At 46.3% G+C, this 14,589-nt stretch overlaps 2 protein-coding genes across 2 annotated transcripts; one reads left to right on the forward strand and one right to left on the reverse strand.

Moving 5' to 3' along the window:
- The first annotated feature begins 1,296 nt into the window (after nucleotides 1–1,296).
- LOC138625282 (semaphorin-4E-like) lies at nucleotides 1,297–8,762 on the forward strand. The gene is made up of 15 exons (XM_069706102.1): nucleotides 1,297–1,750; nucleotides 2,984–3,299; nucleotides 3,439–3,584; nucleotides 4,589–4,651; nucleotides 4,745–4,843; nucleotides 4,970–5,069; nucleotides 5,169–5,279; nucleotides 5,416–5,567; nucleotides 5,734–5,912; nucleotides 6,018–6,174; nucleotides 6,295–6,517; nucleotides 6,780–6,895; nucleotides 7,014–7,171; nucleotides 7,259–7,311; nucleotides 7,448–8,762. Exons 2-15 carry the CDS (start codon nucleotides 3,188–3,190, stop codon nucleotides 8,335–8,337), a joined length of 2,559 nt encoding a protein of 852 aa, XP_069562203.1. The 5' UTR covers nucleotides 1,297–1,750; nucleotides 2,984–3,187; the 3' UTR covers nucleotides 8,338–8,762.
- Nucleotides 8,763–9,427: 665 nt separating this feature from the next.
- Nucleotides 9,428–14,430, reverse strand: cactin. The gene is made up of 10 exons (XM_069706103.1): nucleotides 14,102–14,430; nucleotides 13,269–13,878; nucleotides 13,073–13,168; nucleotides 12,788–12,933; nucleotides 12,453–12,615; nucleotides 11,370–11,484; nucleotides 11,072–11,264; nucleotides 10,804–10,926; nucleotides 10,259–10,599; nucleotides 9,428–10,126 (listed from the first exon to the last, which is right to left on the reverse strand). The coding sequence occupies exons 1-10, from the start codon at nucleotides 14,404–14,406 to the stop codon at nucleotides 9,636–9,638; spliced, it is 2,583 nt and encodes an 860-aa protein (XP_069562204.1). The 5' UTR covers nucleotides 14,407–14,430; the 3' UTR covers nucleotides 9,428–9,635.
- Nucleotides 14,431–14,589: the final 159 nt, after the last annotated feature.

A 14,589-nucleotide genomic window follows, 5' to 3' on the forward strand; every position in this document is an offset into this window, starting at 1 on the left:
AAAAAAGATTAATTTAATCATTTCAGTGGCACTGATTTGATTCTGAAACAAGGAAAGTGTATTTTGTAAGTTTGGTGGTCTTTTTTTCAGTACTTATGGAAATCTGAACCAATTTTTGAAATATCCTTTTATTTCTCTACTCTCTTTCTTTAATCTGCAAAATTTCAGGTTTTATTTTTTTTTTCAAATTGGGGGAGCTAACCCTTTTTTCCCCCTTTCTGCAAAGTAATTACTTTTGTCTTGATTTGTAGAACTTGAAAACATCAAATATTTTTACAGATGGTTTTGTGTATAACTCTAAATACCCTACTTTCCCTTCACTATATCTTTTTTATGGAAGCCTATTGGAGACTATATTTAAGTGATTATGTAAACTTGAAAATGAAAATGGATTCCACCATAGCATAATAATTACACATGTGTATTGTGTTATTTGAGTAATTACATTTTTGGACAATATTAGAATGTTTGGTAATTAGGTATATAAGTTTAAAAGTTAAAATGCAATGAAAACTTCATCCAAATGTGCCAGCATTATTCAAGTAATCATTACAATTAAAATGCTTTTTTTTTTTTTTTTTGGGGTGGGGGGGGGGTGTAAACAGCTGTAGTGGACAATACTCAAACAAAATAAGATAAACAGGCCTCCAGTCTACCATATTTACATTTAAATGTCACCATGCTCTTTTTGGGGGTGTAAATGAGGATGAATTCCACTAAATGTGTAGATGGAAAATTAGATTACATCGTTTATATTGCATTATAATTTATAGAATCAACATTTAAATATTGTCCACTGTAAAGTGTTGTTTTTTTTTTTACTTCAAATTTAACCCCCCCAAATAACTGACAAACAGCTTTTTTTTTTCATTTTTAAGTTTTCATTTCATAGCACACCCATTTTTTTTTTCACAAGTATGTGGAAATAAAATGCGAATTTGATTTTCTCATTTTAATTTGTACTGAACACGTACATGCCGAAATGATTATGCTGTTTTGGAATAACATTATTATTATTATTGTTATTTCTGTGCAGGTGCAGGTGTTATTCTAAGAGAGATGATGACAATATAAAGGCCTTTCAAACAGTGTGCATTCAAAACTCCCCAAGGAAGGCAGAAAACTCCACGACACCACAAGGTAACGTCAGTCCATCACCCCTGTTTTGCGTGCTTGCCAAACGTTTAGGTGCTTTTTGTCTTCTTCCGCTCCCATCTTGAACGTGCCATGCACTCTACCGACAGATACGAGTGTAGGAGAACTTGCGCCGCCTCAACTCCAGTCTGAAGAGGGGAACAAAAAAAAACACTATTAAAAAAAAACAAACTGCTCGGCCAACCGACCGGAGCAGCTGCCAGCCAACAGCCACTCGGATCTCTTTCGCCGCGGGACGCGAGTGCAGAGAGGCTCTGCGCGCTTCACGGATGACCGCCGTGTCTTCAGGTTGGACCCGCCGGAGACAAACGGGCCGCTGAGCCGGTTCGAGACGCGCTTTCTTCCTCGGCTCGGAGAAGTCCGGTGAAGAAGCGTCTCCACGAACAACCGCAGGGGAGGTCGCAGGTTCAACAGTCTCGCATCTCGGGGGTACGGGAGCCACCTTTCGAGAGAGGTTGATTTCAAAGTATTCGCCGTTTCTAGATCAGCGAGTTAGTTTAACCGACAATAAAGAGGCAGCGGTTTAGAAATAGCGTTTCAACAAGTTTGTTTTTAACAGAAAACCTCGGCCGTCTCCGGGCGTGTCGTGGCCCAGGTAAGTGATGAACTGTCGGTGTAACTGTTTGTCAACGGTTCGCGAACCTGCTGGAGCTCCTGCACTCCGCTAACCGCTTTTTGTGTACGTTTTAGGTTTAGAGGTTAATTACCGTGTGATAAAGTAACTGTAAATAACAAACTGCTCTCCAAATAAACTAAAACAAGAAACTACGACTACTACTACTCTCAAAATTGTTCAGACGAATTACGAGACTTGTCGGCGGGCTTGTTCCTGCTCGGGGACGGTTTGTGTATACTGTACATATGAAAACGAAGGTGTGCGTGTGTGTGTGCGTGTGTGTGTGTGTGTGTGTGTGTGTGTGTGTGTGTGTGTGTGTGTGTGTGTGTGTGTGTGTGTGTGTGTGTGTGTGTGTTGTTTATTGAAGCCAGCTTTGGCCCCAGGGCCAACTATGTGAAACATCTTATCGCGCTTGCATTCTCTGACATGCCGTAGCTCATCTGTAAATCTCAGCACACCTCTCCTGGGAAGGAGGCCCCTACAACACACACACACACACGCACACGCACACACGCACACACTCAGCAGCTTGTAGTTCAACTACAGGAGAAATCACTGAAAACAACAGCTGCTATTTGTATTGAAAGTTAATTAAAGAGGAGGCAGTCCCGCCTATTTGTCAGCCCGTAGGTTGTGGTAGTGATGAGGCAAGTCAACATGTGTCCTGCCCCTGTGTGTGTGTGTGTGTGTGTGTGTGTGTGTGTGTGTGTGTGTGTGTGTGTGTGTGTGTGTGTGTGTGTGTGTGTGTGTGTGTGTGTGTGTGTGTGTGTGTGTGTGTGAAACCTCTCATGCAACAGACTCGCTGCAAGAGCTCTTCTCTCATCTACGCCAGACTTTGGCACTCAGACTTTGGCACTCGGTGTGAATCTCTCATTGTGTTGGTGTTTGGTGCTGCAGGAGAGCTGAGGTTGACATCCCTGCACCCTGCCGAATGCCTTTCATGGCCCTGCATTAACATCACTATGGCACTGACAGAATTACTGCCGCGCTGACTTTAGCTCACTCTGCCCTTCCTGGCAATTTCTTTTATTTTTTGTTGTTGTTGTTGTTGTTGTTTTGTTTTCTTTCTTTCACGTTGTTTCAACACATTTTAAGTGTCTCCTTGTCCTCGTCTGTTTGATGTTTTGCTGTACATATTATATTGCATTGTTTCTCTCGGGCCTCGCGCCCGGTGAATTGATCGTGATACCCATACAACCTCGTCTCTTTCAGTCCACTCCGGCTTTGTTTCTCCGGTCTGTGCCATCCATCTCGCCATGGACAGCCTGCTGAGCGGGGCCAGTAAAGGGGCCAGTGCCCTTCAGACAGCGCAGGCCTCATCACGTCATAGATGCCACTCGCTGTCTTAACCCCTGTATGACTGACTGTTGAGGAAACAATAAAGCCTAAATACCTCTCGGCTTGAACAAAGGAGCCATGCATCAGCTGCTGCCCTTCTGTGTCTTTTGGCTGCTGCTGCCTCTGTCCTTGATGATGAAAAAAGACTCGCCACTGGACTGTGTTCCCCGCAGATCTGTGCCCTACCATAGTGAGTGTTGCTCTTTGTCTCGTGTAACTTTGGCTTACATCTAATGTTGGCTGATATGGTTTTGTTTGGCCCGGCTCACTGAGAAACGGAGATTCATCACTGCTTGTTGTTGAGGTAATCACTCATTGACTGTCTCTAGGGGACAACGCTCGTCTGTTTCGTGAGGAAGGTGTGTTCAACTACTCCACCATGCTGTTGAGAGAAGACCTGGACTTGCTAGTGCTGGGTGCCAGGGAGACACTGTATGCTCTAAACCTCAACGACATCTCCAAGAAACTTGCTTCAGTAAGAGCACCAAGTCTAGTTTGATCTTGGCAAAGTTAAATTTCTTTTCAAAGCTCCCCTTGGCCCAGTGCTACAAAGTTTCTCAGAACAAACTTGCGTGTTATGTCAGGCTCTCTGCCCTGAGTTTAGCCTCTCAGGCAGCACTTGCGCGCAGGCTGGATCCACACCGACACGTTAGCGTTTTAAAATGCATAACATTAAAATGCTACATTTACGGCTGGCAACCCACACCACTCCGGTGTTTTTGAACCACAAAACAGAGACTTTTCAAAACACTGAACTGCTCGTTTTATTTACAAAACTTCAGGATTGTGAATTAATCTGGACGTGCAGAAACGATGACTTCCAAAAGTGACGAGGCAGACACTTTGGTGATTGGGTCTTTTCAGTCACAACATGTCCTTTTCTGATTCATCAAGCATCCTTTCATGTGACCCTTTTGTGGCATTAAAAAAAAAATCACAGGCGTTGCTGACCTTGGTGTCAATGCTGGCAGCAGTTGAATTTGGCATGTTATGCTGCTGCTATCCTTCATGCTGAGCAGGCAAGTTGATATAATATAAACCTGATCAACATTGCAAGTCACAGAAACTGATGGTCACCAAATATGAACTACCGCTGGTTTGGGGCGGCATGCTCAGTGTTCATGAACGGTCATGTGATATGCATTTTCTGGCAGTTAGTATGGATGGAGATTTTTGTTTTGCAAGAAAGCCGCTTACGTACAGATAGTAACTACTGATTCACTCAACAAATACTAAAACCAACCTCAACTTCAGGTACATTTAACAGGCCATTTTACCTGCTTCTCTACATTTCTACTTTCCTAATACCTTCTTTGAGGGGAAGTGGTTAGAAATGTTGCATTTTTTTACCGTCTCCTTCTGTCACCATGTTTCCTGTCTCTCTCTACACCGTAACTGTCTCTCTACCTTCATTTCTACATTAGGATAAACAGAAACATTTCAAAATGGTGGCACTAAGTTCCTGTTTTGGTCTTTTAGGTAAAATGGAAAGTTACGCAACAGAAAAAAGACGCGTGTCAAAACAAAGGAAAAAATCCAGAGGTTGGTCAGTTTTGTTTTGAATTGCACTTTTTGCCATTTACAGTGTTTGCATGTCGAGCAGATGCAGTCATTGCTTTTTAAATGCATTTGTAGAGAGAGTGCCAGAACTTTATCAGGATCCTGCATAAGATGGAGGATAACAGGATGTATGTGTGTGGAACCAATGCTTTTGATCCACGGTGTGACTACATGGTGAGATCATTTCAGGGTCATTTCTCATACTGTAGAAAATGGTTGAATTGGTGTAATTTCTCTTTTATCATTATCACAATAAATGCAGAATAATTCCAGAATTAAATGATGTGTTTGTTGGTGCAGTCCTATGCAGCTGAAAAGCTGACTCTTGAGAAGAAGGGAGAGGATGGCAAGGGGAAGTGTCCATTCGATCCTTTCCAGAGACATGCCTCCATCATGGTTGGTGGGTAGCAATTATACACCAGTTTAGAAAAAATAGTGAATAAGTGTGAAATGGCAACAAAAAAAGAAGACATTTCATGTGACTCTTTTGTCCTGCCAGATGACAAGCTGTACTCGGCCACCTCAATGAACTTCCTTGGCTCTGAACCCGTCCTGATGCGCAGCGCTCCTGCCTCCATACGCACGGAGTTCAAAAGCTCTTGGCTTCACGGTACGATGTGATGGCACGCGCAGTGTTTTATTCAAGGACTTCAGTCTCTCAGTTCAGGTGGACTTTTTCATCTTAATGATGTGCTTAGTAGAGGAGTCGAATTAAATGTTGTTGTTTTTTATTCCTTATATGTCAGAGCCCACCTTCATTTCCATGGCTCAAATGCCAGAGAGCCACAACAGTGTAACGGGAGATGACGACAAGGTGTACTTGTTCTTCAGTGAGACGGCCATGGAGTGCGACTGCTGCAACAAACTGGTGGTCTCCCGTGTGGCCCGCGTCTGCAAGGTGATGACGAGTTTTACTGCGCACGCACTTGCTATGACAATAGCACATAAACGGCACTTCCTCAGTTGCCCTCAGTCTGCCCTTTCCGCTACTTGATTGTGCATCCCGTTTGTCGTAATGTTTTTCCACTTGCCTTCGTGGCATTATGTCATCTCTGTGTTCCCAGGGCGACATGGGCGGCTTGAGGACTCTGCAGAAGAAGTGGACATCCTTCCTGAAAGCTAGACTGGACTGTCCAGTGTTGGCATCGCAGTTGCCGTACATTATCCAGGATGCATACCGCTGGTGTGACCCCAACAAGAGCTGGGAGGGCTGTATTTTCTATGCCGTCTTCACATCCCAGTCGTACGTTTGAACTAACAAACATGTTGGTGTTAGAGGGAGGAGAGGTTCTTGCTCTTTCATGTCTTTGGCACACCACTCGGCTAAGATTTCCTTTGCGTGTTTCAGGGCCACATCACACTTGTCTGCAGTGTGTGCGTACCGCGTGTCTGACATCAGCAGAGTGTTTGCGGAGGGGAAGTACAAGACCTCAGTCTCCGTAGAAACCTCTTTTGTTAAGTGGGTGATGTATAGCGGAGATGTCCCCGTCCCTCGGCCCGGAGCTGTGAGTCTCCCCAAACGGCAATTTTTTTTTTTTTTACGAGTGGCCCAGCAGGAAGCTGATCCCTTTTGTACTCCTGACTGTTGTTCCCTTTTCTCTTTCCTTCCCTTCTTCCCTTGCCAGTGTATAAACAATGACACTCGTCATGCAGGCATAACTCAGACTATGGACCTCCCAGACCGGACCCTTCAATTCATCAAAGATAGGCCCCTCATGGACCCGGCCATCCAGCCAATAGGAGACAAACCTCTACTGGTGCGAAGGGGACCTACGTTCACATGCATCACAGTCAACCAAGTGCAAGCTGCAGATGGCGAGAATTACCATGTGATGTTTATAGGCACAGGTGTGTGTGTGTGTGTGTGTGTGTGTGTGTGTGTGTGTGTGTGTGTGTGTGTGTGTGTGTGTGTGTGTGTGTGTGTGTGTGTGTGTGTGTGTGCGTGCGTATGCGCGCGCGCGCGTGTGTGTGTGTGTGTGTGTGTGTGTTCAGGGTTGCGTTAATACAACACACTGCCACTTCCTGTATATGTTTCATTCAACTGTTTTTGATAAGTGAACCACATCAGTGGTAAATATGTCATTTTTCCTATTTTTTTTCTTTTGAAAAGAGAAAGGCACCATGGTGAAAGCTGTGAACTACGATGGACAGATGTTCATCATAGAGGAAGTACAACTCTTCCCGACTCCGCAGCCAATCAAGATCCTGATGTTTTCTAATGTGACGGTAACTTAAGAAATTAAATGTATTCCTTTTAAGTCACTATTCAGGTGCATCTTCGTTGTATATTACAGTAAAGCATGTGCATCAGTGTGTTTGTGTGTGATGGATCCAACATGCACAGGGTCAGCTGTATGCAGGCTCAGACTATGGAGCTGCACAGATACGGCTGGCCACCTGTGAGAGGTCCTTGTCCTGTAAGGACTGTGTTCTAGCCAGAGACCCGTACTGTGGCTGGGACAAAACGGCTGGGAAATGTATTTCTCTTTCTAATTCACAAAGGTAGGCAGCTGTCCAAACGTGTAGTAGAGCAAGTGGTGTTGATATCTGTTCTATTCAAACTACATTTCAATGTTTCCTCTTCCTTAGAAAGCTAATCCAAAGTGTGAAAGTAGGAGATGCCTCTCTTTGCCCAGATGCTGGTGAGTTTCTGCACCTGTGAAGTATGATCAGTACATGAGTATTTTTGTGCTGAAAAACCTAACCAGGGTTTGGATGTGGTTCATTTTGGGTTTTTGAACATGTAAATGCTCATGTGGACCTCTGTTTTGATTTCAGACCCTATCCAGCCTGTGAATCAGTTCTTCTGGCCCGGCGGGAACCTGAAGCTCACGTGTCACCCGTCTTCAAACCTGGCAGCAATCAGCTGGGAGCGGGATAACCGCCTCTTGACGCCCTCGGTTCAATTTCAGGTCCTACGAGACGGACTGCTTATCCCCGACGCTTCAGTTGGCGATGCCGGTCAGTACCGCTGCTTGTCTGTGGAGCGCTCCAAAGCTGATGAGTACACAACCACTGTGGCCGAGTACCGGGTCAGAGTAGGCCTAGGAAAGGGCGGTCGGTTACTGCTGCAAGCTCAGACTGCCCCTTCTGTCGCTGGGCTGCAGGCTACCGTTGTGCTCCTTGTATTTTCTCTTGTTCCCCTTTTGGCCTGGAACTTTTACAAAGGCCATCTACCTCTGCCCTGGAAGTATGCATGGAAGATTAAAGCACAACCTCAGCGGACTCATGACGAGGAGGCCGTAAACTCCCGTGCGAGTTACCCAGATGCAGCGATGCCAGCGCCGGCAGAGGACAAGGCCCCGATGTCTGGAGCAGAGAACGACGGCAGCAACAGTAACCACACCGGTGGGGACGGTGCCATCAGTGCTGCAGAAGAGGAGGATGACGGCCAAAGAGCAGAGAACGACGGCAGCAACAGTAACCACACCGGTGGGGACGGTGCCATCAGTGCTGCAGAGGAGGAGGACGACGGCCAAAGAGCAGAGAACGACGGCAGCAACAGTAACCACAGAGGTGGGGACGGTGCCATCAGTGCTGCAGAGGAGAACGACGGCAGCAACAGTAACCACAGAGGCGGGGACGGTGCCATCAGTGCTGCAGAGAACGTTGGCCGAAGAGTTGCCCGACCATTTCTTCAGTACAATGGTGAAGAGTCGAATATTTGAAAATGTCAAACACGTTACTATTTTAGTTTCCACTGAGCACCACAAATGAATTAGAACGTACAGGACCGTGCCCTTTCTAGGCACAACTGCCAGGCACCAGTCCAGCTCTCACCCAAGACTTTAAAATCAACTTACGAGGCATTTACAGCAAGTTGGAGCACAAAAACAGTCCTAGTGGTTGACACTTTGGTTTGAGAGACACAACTGTTGAGTCTGAACGCACCAAAAGATTTGATAAGTCGTCAGTCCAAGTACAAGATACTTGAATTCCTGCCTTAATTTTTGTTTTATATGCAAGTGTGTTTTTAATGTCCTACTAATTGTTCCAAGTCCCAATATAGATTGAAATATCTTGTCAGGATTGGTGTGATTATCACAGGGAATGTAATATAACTGAAATTGAGCCACTTCATTGCTAACCACTCGCTGTAAATAATTTGTTTTATTGAATTAAAACACGTTCTTTTTTTAAAATGAAGCCCTAGTGTTGTTTCAATGTGTCCGAATATAGACAACAGCTTTTTCTTTTCATACTCAGCAAGTCTGGAGTTGCCAAGAATGTGAAGAACAGATGTTGACTTTTCATGCAGTTATGAATCCTCTTTTTACTTGAACTGACAGTCCAGTTTGTGAAGATACAAGTGTCCTTACGAAGATTAACCAAGTTTCAGACGGCCAATGTTTTAACGCTGTACCTATTTAAATTACATTTTAGGTTGGCATTCGCAACAGAAAACCATTATCCAGTAGCAGCATGCGAAGAGTAAAAAGGGGGAGGGGCCACGGGCTCTGAAGCCATGACAAGAGTAAGACACATGGTGAAGGCCAATAAATAACAGGAAAAAAACCACACAATTAATACAAAGCAGATGAAAAAACTACCGTGAGATGTGGTAGTTGGTGTAATCAGCAGTGCAGATGCTGATGAGTGAGCAGTGAGGTGTTGGATATGTTGAATGGCACAAAGATACGCCAGAGAGAAGAGCTCCATTCAGAGAGGAAAAGCAGGGTTTTGGTGCAGAAACATAAATCCGAGGTACTTCCGATTATTCTGATTGTCCAGCTCCAGGACAGAAAGGTAAGCAGGCCATCACAGAGGGAAAAATCTTTAATATGGAATTATGAACTACATAACAATTTACTTTTTCAGACAACAGTCCAGATGTGTAGCTCTTGCACTGCTTTTCTTGTGAGCAGCTAAAACAATACAACAAAGCACACTGACGGCACAGCCTCGTTAATATACTGAGGTGTAAAAGCCAGTCACTGGAGTCTCAGTCCTTGCTGGTATGTGGCCTTTATCTCCTGTAGCGGTACCTCTTGAAGTGGAACCACAGCTGGAAGATCCCGTTGGCGAACTGACAGCGGAAGCCATGTCGGTGCGAGTACTCCCACTCCCTGTTTACTATCTTAAATGCAATGTCCTCGTATGGCGGCCCCGCATGGAACCTTAAGATCCCAAAGTCCTTGTTGTCTGGACTGGGCTCGAGGAAGTACTGCGGGGTGGAACGCTTGTCGATCAGGTCCGGGTAGAAGATGTTGAACTTGTAACCCTGGACGATCTTGGGCGGGGGGTTGTCGAAGTCGTAATGCGTCTGGTTGTACTTGTTCCACTCGAAGCCCGTGTGGACCCGGTTGAAGAAGCGGGGTTTCCTGGGACGGTATTTGTCTGCCCACAGGTACATTTTCCCCGTGACCGGGAACTCCACGCTGAACTGAGCCTCGTCGTTGCCCATGCCTTCTCTGGCACGGCGTATGAAGGCGTCCTCAGCGCTTTCGTTGGCGTCACCTGATGGACACAAAATGTTAGAGGACACGTATTCAGTAATCTGCACTGTCAGGATATATTTTAACAACGTTTGTCCTGCTGGGGTGCCTCATCCTACAGACATTTTTGGACCGTGCGCGTGCAGTCTCGTACCAGTAACTTGGAGCTGCCTGCGTGCTAACTGCAGCCGGTGTATGTCTTCTTCTGGGCTGATGGTGTGCGTGTCCAGCGGCAGCTCGGAGGTCGTGAGCAGCGTGGGACTGTAGCGACCAGAGTCATACTCCGCCTGGCTCTGCTGGATGAGGTCCTCCTCCGTCAGCACGGCCTCCACCACCTCACCCTTCTCCTCGTCATCCTTCTTGTCACCCGTCTGTTCTTGGCTTCCTGCCGCAGATGTGGATGGACCTGCTCCCTCATCGTCCTCTGCTTCTCTGGATGAAGATACGCCGGGTTCTTCTGTCGTGGGCTCCCTTGTTTGCCCTTCTGTCCTCTCCCTGTTGCAAAAGAACATGTGGGTGTCAATTTTCTTGAAGAGGCTGTGCATCCCACGAATTCAACATTTAAGGCTGGAATATACATCCTCAAAAAAAAAAGAAGCAGAGAACTGAGAGGAAAAAAAAAAAAAAGAAAAGCGTGACGAGGAATTTGAAACACAGATCTGTGTTCATTTTACACAGTAAGCAGTTCGGGTAACTTACGCCTCTTCATCACTCCTTGACTCTTCTTTGATGATGGGGAACAAAGGCTCGCTTTCTACTCCCTGTTCTTGTTTCAGCTTGAAAAGCTTCTGACGCAGCACATCCTGGTGTCGCTCTCTCAACCTGGGAAAACAAAATCCTAGAGTTAATGAAATCACTCTTTACTGTCTGCCCGCTTGAATTAAGTAACTGTGTCACTGCAGTGTGCTGGGGATGAGCTTGAAACGATTAGAACAGCAGAAAACAGTGGGCGTAGCCACATACATACCTGGCTCGGGCCATGTAGACTCTCACTTGCTGCAACAGACTCTCCCAGTAACCGATATCAAGGTTGGATCCCCCGGCTCGAATCTTTGACTCGATGTTGAGGTGCAGCGCCTGCAGCTGGCTGTACGTCTTCCCTTTGAACACAATCTGAACGTCGGTGCTCACAGCTGTGTTGATGCCCTCGCGACGATCACCTGAGGATCAAAAAGACCGCAGAAAAACATACTGTGGGCATTTCGCAGCACCCGCAGATGTCAGAAAACCTCGGTATGCACGTTATCGTGGAGCTGTGAATGTACCTGGTCCTTTCCCAGAGGCCTCAAGTTTTCTTAGTTTGCCGATCTCGTCTTCAGTGATGGTCGTCATGTCCCTCCAGAAGTCCACGTTCTTGCCTTGCTCTAACTCCATGTACACCTACCACAACAACACTCAAGACTGTGAACCGTGTGCAGACAGACTTCCTCTCAGGAATAGTGGCAATATGTAAAGGGTACGTTCGCCACTTTTTATGTGGATGTCCACTCAGTGTTGATAAACGTCATCCTCTGAAGCAATGAGTTCCTCAGTGCGCACGACATTGCATGGAGTTGTGCTTGCAGTGCCTACATGTACCAGGATGCACTGTGCCTGAGTTTCTGACAATAAACAGAGTTGCCCTCTCGGCTCTGCTGGTTATAGTCGTTTAGTTGTCTTTACTGTCGGATATCCTAAAGAAGGTCTTCAGCCCACCTCTGTCGTGCGAGTAGAAAACTTTCGTGCACAGGAACCCACGGCTCTTTGTCCACGTTGGCAACAGCCTCCCAACAAACACTGCCCCGGCAGAACAATTCAGTTTCTGTTGGCATCGGAGTAAAGGCACCAGCAGTCACTGCTGCTCAGTTCCTGGATGGTTCTCACCGGCTGGATTTCTACGGCTGAATATCTGAGTCAGCCAAAAACACTGTAAAATGTATTCTTGTCCATTACTGTCATCACTTATATTTGGACATCATTTTTTCCATTGGAAACGTAGCTATGTGTTAACGCATGCAAAGAGAATACGGTTTTGTTTTGGCTCAATTAGCTTGTAGTTCTTCCAACCGCCGCTACGTCGCGTGACGCAGCTGAAGCCAGAAAAACAACCGATTTTGCCGTTTTACAAAGACTAGAGAATTCACTGCTTCATTTGACTACATTTACCATCACTGGTTGAACATCCACATCGCCGCATCGTATTTACAATCACGTTGAATTAAGCACGATATAATTGCCAGATACCGTACGATAATTAATTTTTTTTAAAAAAAGGCTGCACTTGTTCTCGTTACTTATTACATACCAAAAGTCACTTTGAAAGCAACCCTGTCTTGACTTTTAGACTTCAATGTAGCAGAGCCACAAACCTTAATGTCCTCCAGCAGGTCATCCATGTCGGTGACTGTTAGCCCGTTGAGGAATGTATAGGGTTCATGCATCTCCACAGCAAGATCGTCATCTTCCGCACTGATGTACTTCGCCAACAGGTCAATGGGTTTGGCACGGCCGTCCCGAATTCTAATCTTAGACCTAAACAGACGACGTACATGCGCATTTTGTATTAAGGACTTGCTGCAGGAGCCTCTTAGTGGAACTGTGCAAACAAACTGATTAAACTATAACTCAATTAAAAATGAGAAACACTGTGGCATGAGAAGGGAAGGTTGATAAGAGATTAAAATGATTGTTGATGCACACTAACCTGAGTTTGGCCTGGTGCAGATGGAAGTTGTCTTCCTGTTCAGCCCAGGTCTTGAAATGCTCAGCCTCCTTTTCTCTCTGCAGCATTTCCAGCTCTGTCTCTCTCATGGCCTTCTCTCGCTCCCGCTCCAGACGCAGCTGTTTCACCTTTATGAGCACATCAGGAAAAATGTCACTTCCACCGTCTCCAAAGTGTATTCCTCAAACATTTTTGCTTTTTTTCTTCGGCTGGGTACGAAGCTCAGGTACTGTAATAGCTCTAATGTTGAATTCCCACGGCTCCTACCTTCTGCAGCTCTCTGCGGTTTTCCTCCTGAATACGTTTGTTCCTTTCTTTAAGCTCTTTTTCTCCAAGATGACCGATCCCTTTCATATCCAAGGCCTGAGCACATGCACAAAACAAAGAATCGTGGATGGGAAACATCATTTCAAAGCCAGGTTACGACAGACAAATAGCCAAACTTCCTCGCCCAGGAACTCACCTTCTGCCACTTGAAGGAGCCCAATAAGTTGTTGTCGCCGAAGGGATTGTCTGCATTGGTGTATCCCATGTATTCCTCACTCCAGCCCATCTTTTCCCTCCTTTTCTTCTCTTTTGTCTCCTTCTTTGCTAATCTTCTGGCCCTCTTCTCCTCTGGCGTCTCCAGAGCTTTCATCATCTCCTTCTGATTCTTCTTGTCCTCCTTTTCTTTGACGGCGCGACCCCCGCGATCAGACCCCGAGCTGTCAGACGATTCAGGTGAGCTGGAGCGCTGCCTCCCTCTGTCCCGGTCAAGCCTTTCTCTGTCCCCCTCACTCCTCCCTCGCTCCCTCTCTTCGCTCCTCTTCCTTCGCTCACGGCTTTTGTCTGCATCTCCTCTTCTTTCAGGGTCTCTGCTGCTGCTCTTCCACCTCTCTCTATCCCGCTCCCTCTTCTGTCTGTCTCTGACTGGGCTACTACCTCTGTCAGGGCTTCTTCTCCTTTCCCTGTCGCTGCTTCCATCAAGGGAGTCGGAGCCGGACTGGGACCTTCCCCTTCTCTCCCGGGATGCGCCGCGACGATTTTCCATTTCCTTTCTTCTCCGTCTCATTTTGAGAATATCTGAATCAGGACTGAGACAGAAAAGGTGGTTTAGTACGGAGACAAGAGGAATGTATTTGTTCTTTAGTGTTCAGTGAGAATGACAGAAGACTGCCAGAACGCTGCAATGAAGAACATAATGAGATGTTTTGTGTATTATAGCTATATAGTTAAAAAGCTGTCCATAACGCCTTAACATTAATACACTTAACACAGTCTTAGTAACCAGCTAACACCACACAGCAAAGCCGTTACCTGGATGAGCGACCCCTGGACTTGCTCCTCTGCCGCTGCGGTCCTCGCCTCCTGTCGCCCTCCGAGTCGCTGCTGGAGCCTGAACGAGGCCTCGGCTGAGGCCGACGTCGACCCGGGGAGCCATCGCTGGAGTCCCCGCTTCCGGATCTTCCCCGATCACGCGCGGTTCTCTTCGTGTCCGCAGACCGACTACGGCCTCTCTTTTCATCTGGGGATCGAGACCTGTTCGCTCTGGGTTTGTTCCGCCGGTCTCGGCCCGGACTTTTAGACCTGGAGCGTGACCGCCGTCGAGATTTCGAACTCATCACGAGCTTTCGGCCAGTGCAGGGTCCGAATGGCAGTGTGTCGCGTAAATAAGAGGTAACAAAGACGGACCGTCTGGAGTCCCTCGGTCCCGCACATTATAAAGTTTATCCATGTATTTGTAAAATACTTCATTCAATTAAGTTTATGTTCACGTTGGACTCTAAAACACAACCCTGTCAAAA

The sequence above is a fragment of the Brachyistius frenatus genome, unplaced genomic scaffold (genome assembly GCF_029030835.1).
Source record: "Brachyistius frenatus isolate BFR_SWC_R1_liver_20210118 unplaced genomic scaffold, ASM2903083v1 Contig_61, whole genome shotgun sequence".
Classification (NCBI taxonomy): Eukaryota; Metazoa; Chordata; class Actinopteri; family Embiotocidae; genus Brachyistius; species Brachyistius frenatus.

What these genes read in the sequence shown, in the direction of transcription:
- LOC138625282 (XM_069706102.1), top strand. Translation starts at nt 3,188, where the DNA reads ATGCATCAGCTGCTGCCCTTCTGTGTCTTTTGGCTGCTGCTGCCTCTG. An exon ending in CAAAAGCTCTTGGCTTCACG is followed by an intron (nt 5,280 to 5,415) that starts GTACGATGTGAT and finishes CTTATATGTCAG; the next exon opens with AGCCCACCTTCATTTCCATG. An exon ending in CTCTCTTTGCCCAGATGCTG is followed by an intron (nt 7,312 to 7,447) that starts GTGAGTTTCTGC and finishes TTTTGATTTCAG; the next exon opens with ACCCTATCCAGCCTGTGAAT.
- cactin (XM_069706103.1), bottom strand. Translation starts at nt 14,406, where the DNA reads ATGAGTTCGAAATCTCGACGGCGGTCACGCTCCAGGTCTAAAAGTCCG. An exon ending in GTCTACATGGCCCGAGCCAG is followed by an intron (nt 10,927 to 11,071) that starts GTATGTATGTGG and finishes TTGTTTTCCCAG; the next exon opens with GTTGAGAGAGCGACACCAGG. An exon ending in TCAAGGAGTGATGAAGAGGC is followed by an intron (nt 10,600 to 10,803) that starts GTAAGTTACCCG and finishes CTTTTGCAACAG; the next exon opens with GGAGAGGACAGAAGGGCAAA.